A 4,241-nucleotide genomic window follows, 5' to 3' on the forward strand; every position below is an offset into this window, starting at 1 on the left:
TCTCATGAATGTTATTGGTTTAAAAATTTTTGAGTAACGTTTACCTCCGTAACAAGCTGTCTTGCACCTTTTTCAGCATACAAGTTACCGATAAAATTAACTCATCTTTTTTGACAACTTCTCGCTCAAAGTTATCTCTCCGTACTAGTGTTACTTCATTTCTTTCCATGTCTCTTGGACCGAATTCAATCCTGATTGGTACGCCTTTCAGCTCCCAGTGATTGAACTTCCATCCAGGTGTTCGATTATTTCTATAATCACCCCGCGCTCTAAATTTACTCTTTTTCAGTTGACGCTCCAGACGAGCGCATTTCTTTAGAAGTTCATCTTTCTTTGACTCAGACATGCTTGCGACCATACCACAGGGAATCACAACAACTTGTATTGGTGCTACATTTGGAGGTAATACCAAACCTCGATCATCTCCGTGTACCTAAATAAATAAGTATTCATTATAAAATACATAGCTTATGCAGCATGCCATGTGTCATCTATATATAATGATAATAATTGTAGTAACCATTATCATGACACCAATCGTTCGTGTGGTTAAACCCCATGAATTTTGATAGACGAACGTTTTTTCTCCTTTCGCGATACCTTCTACTTTGATATCAAACATTTTCGAAAAGTTTTGTCCTAGATGATGGCTCGTCGCTCCCTGTATCGCGTGACCATTAGTTGAAATGAACGCTTCGACAGTAGTGGTATAAACGCCACCCGCGAACTTCTCCTTTTCAGTCTTATAACCCTTGATGACGGGCACCGCTAACAACTCCTCATAGACTTTAGCGTACATATCTAAAATGTTAAACACTTCCTTTTTCGCTTGCTTCTGCTTAGCAAACGCGGTATGACCCTCCTGCCATAAAAATTCTCTGGTGCGGAGAAACGGTTTGGGATCTTTAAATTCCCATCTCTGCAAACAAAAATAAGATAATTGAAACGGAGCGGTATTAAAGTAGAGTAAAGAAAAAAGACTGATAATACTTACCACAACGTTGTTCCATTGATTGAGCTTAAGAGGTAACTCGGTGTCAGTCCTCAGCCATTTGGCATAAGCCGGGTACATAACAGTCTCCGAGGTAGGCCGTATAGCTATGGGCTCCGCCATATCGTCTTCGCCGCATTTTGTTACCCACGCGACTTCCGGCGCAAAGTCCGTTATATGCGCCTTCTCCTTTTCTAATGCGCCACGAGTAACGAACAGCGGAAAATAGCATGGTTCAACACCGAGCGCCTTTATCTTTTTATCGATGTACTCCTTTATCATCTCCCAGATCAAGAAACTCCACGGACGAAGAATGTAGCATCCTGACACGTCATAATATTCAATCATTCCGCTCTTCGTGATAACTTGCGAATACCAATCAAAGAAGTTCTCTTCCTTCTTCGCCTCCAGTCCTAATCTCGTCCCAGTTTTGCTTGTATCTGCATCTTGACTATCCGCGTTTTTCGCAACTTCTTTCTCCGACGTCTTTCCGGGCTTGGGAGAATTTTGCTTTTCCTTTTTCGACGCTGCCTCCAAATTCGCGGGCTTCCAATCCTGACCAGTCGTATTTCTATAGTCACTTTCCAGGCTTAAGAGAACCTTCACTTCTTGATCAATAATGCTCTTATCGGCTTTCGAGCTTTTTAAATTTCGTACTTTGTCGCCTTGCTTCTTTATTTCTTCCGATATCATCTTCGCTTTTGAAATTTCTTTACTCTCTGGCTTTGTCTTACTTTCAGTACTAGCAACTTTAGTGTCAGCTGGTTTCCAATCCTGACCAGTCGCATTTTTATAATCACTTTTCAAATTTAAGAGAACCTTCACTTCTCGATCAAGAACCTTCACTTTTTGACCAATAATGCTTTTTAGATTTTGCACTTTGTCGCCTTGCTTCTTTATTTCTTCGGATATCATGTCTGCTTTTGAAATTTCTTTGTTCTCTGACTTTGTCTTACTTTCTTCTATTTTTTCTAAAGGATTTCTGTATACGATCACTTCATCTTGATTGCTGACGCATTGCATTTTATCTTCCTAAAAATTTTCTCTTTTACTTATTCATATTAATTTAAAGCTAAAGGTATACTGATTTTACCTGTTGATTACGTGACACTGCAGGCGTCATATAAGGTGTTGTTGTATGTCCATCGGGTATATGGAACAATATAATAGGTTGTTCCCGTGATGAATAAGAACTAATGGTGGCATACGGAACGTCACAAATAAAAAATCCCTTCCTCTGCAGTTGAATTATCTCCCCCTTCTTCACGCGTTTGAGTTCCACTTCACCCAGCATTTGAACCTCTTTCTAAAATAAGAATTTTTATGTACAATTAACGATACACATAGTAATTGCCAGTTTACTTGTTTGTAAGTAAAATTCTTACTCTTGTATCCTTGGTAACAAAGTTTTTAAAATCGTCGTCTTTACCCAAACTCGGCACGCTCAAAATGTGATCAAAGTAAACAGCTTAGCATTTTATTGGATTTGACTTTTCCGCATTTGGATCAGATCTGGGTAACGACTCAGCCAGCCATGTAATCTTCAAGGTGTTTTTGTAATTTTTGTCCTCCAAATTTAGTCGTGCTTCCACATGTACTATGTTGCCAGCCTGCTTATTTATTTTTAGTATCATTAAATTACCCCAATTGATAAAGGTTGCATTCTGTCCTTCGATTAATCTTTCAGCATCCTCCTTTTCTATCAATATTTTAGGGCCCACTCGCACTCGTTTGGTACCTTTAGATGAATCTTTAGGATGATTTTGCACACTCAACCACTCTTCTTTAGCATCTACTACATTCACCGGTATCATTTCATTGTAATCCAATGAGGTATACCTAAAATTATAGATACTTTTAAAAAATATCGACATACTAGTATCCATCAAACTTTTAATTACATTTTTATTACCTGACTGCGACTGGGTCGATGACTTTCTTGTTAAAAGCCCATATTTTATCCCACTCCATGAAGACCACCGATCTGGAACTACCTTGTGCGATGATAAATTGTTTCAGACCCTCAACTGTCATTCCTCGTCTCAGAATGCCTCTCACTGTCGGAAAGCGTGGATCGTCCCAGCCATCGACTAGGCCTTCATTTACGAACCAGGTTAACTTTCGTTTAGATAAAACCGTATGCGTCATGTTTAACCGTGAATATTCCCAAATGTACGGGCGACGCAATCCCAAACTCTCGATTATCCAATAAAATTGAGCATCTCTATCATGATACTCCGTGGTACGTAAAGTGTGAGTAACGTTTTCAATAGCGTCGACAATTGGACAGGCAAAATCATACGTAGGATACACCCTAATGTAAACAAATAAAAGCAATAATTCTATAATAAAATTGTAATTTTTAGGCTGTACCGTAGCTCGTATTAATACTGATATAAAAAACAGTATTGTTAACCAAATTTATATATTATATTGCGAATATAGTATATAAAATAATTAGTTTAGTTATTAACATCAACAAAGTAACCCAATATTAAAATTTTTTTTAAATTATAACTAAACCTTTCAAGCTATTGTAGATTAATAATATATAAATAGGTCTTGCAAAAATATTAAAAAATATAAATACTTGTATTTGTTTCCAGTACGTGGATGAGATTCTGGCTTGCAACGGTAAATTGTTGGATCGCGCATGCATCCGTTTGTTGACTGATAATCGATCTTTGCCCTGACACAGTACTTTTGACCCTCCTCGGTACCGCGTTTCATTTCTTCCCACAATGCCAGATTATCGTCAACGGCTGTAAGGCGGAATAATCATTATTACAATAAATCGAGATAGAAAATTAATATGACGTTTCTTCTCAAAATAATTATTTACAGCTATCTCGATATGTAGATTTCAATCTCTGATCGCGTTGTTCTTTCATAAGATTCGCCGGGGTGCCATCCACGTATGCCTTTCCATTCTTAATTAATGTAGTACAATAGTCTTGTAATATCTCAAAGTAATCCGAGGTATGCGTAAAACGATCAGGCTTAATTTGCAGTAATCTTAAATCTTCCAATATAGCGTCCTCAAATTCTACGGTCTCCTTCGCTGGATTTGTGTCGTCAAATCGCATGATGAGCTGTCCTTGAAAAGCCTCGGCGTAATACTGATTTAAGAGAGCTGCTTTGGCATGACCAATGTGCAGGTAGCCACTTGCTTCCGGTGGGAATCTTACCACTACCTGCAGAAGATGAGTGAACATTTTTTTAGAAGTTACAAGAGTTAAAAAATCAAAAT

The 4,241-nt window shown here is 38.1% G+C and overlaps 1 protein-coding gene across 1 annotated transcript; it reads right to left on the reverse strand.

The window, feature by feature from the left end:
• Window positions 1–44: 44 nt before the first annotated feature.
• Window positions 45–4,185, reverse strand: LOC112466394 (bifunctional glutamate/proline--tRNA ligase-like; the record flags this gene model as incomplete). The annotated part of the gene is given in 8 exon segments (XM_025034456.1): window positions 45–433; window positions 521–919; window positions 995–2,023; window positions 2,085–2,297; window positions 2,377–2,830; window positions 2,904–3,305; window positions 3,582–3,753; window positions 3,834–4,185. Coding segments are annotated over 8 exon segments (3,410 nt in total), but the record flags the coding sequence as incomplete, so codon positions are not given.
• Between the last annotated feature and the right edge of the window lie 56 nt (window positions 4,186–4,241).

The sequence above is a fragment of the Temnothorax curvispinosus genome, unplaced genomic scaffold (assembly GCF_003070985.1).
Source record: "Temnothorax curvispinosus isolate PA1 unplaced genomic scaffold, ASM307098v1 QBEX01016130.1, whole genome shotgun sequence".
Taxonomy (NCBI): domain Eukaryota; kingdom Metazoa; phylum Arthropoda; class Insecta; order Hymenoptera; family Formicidae; genus Temnothorax; species Temnothorax curvispinosus.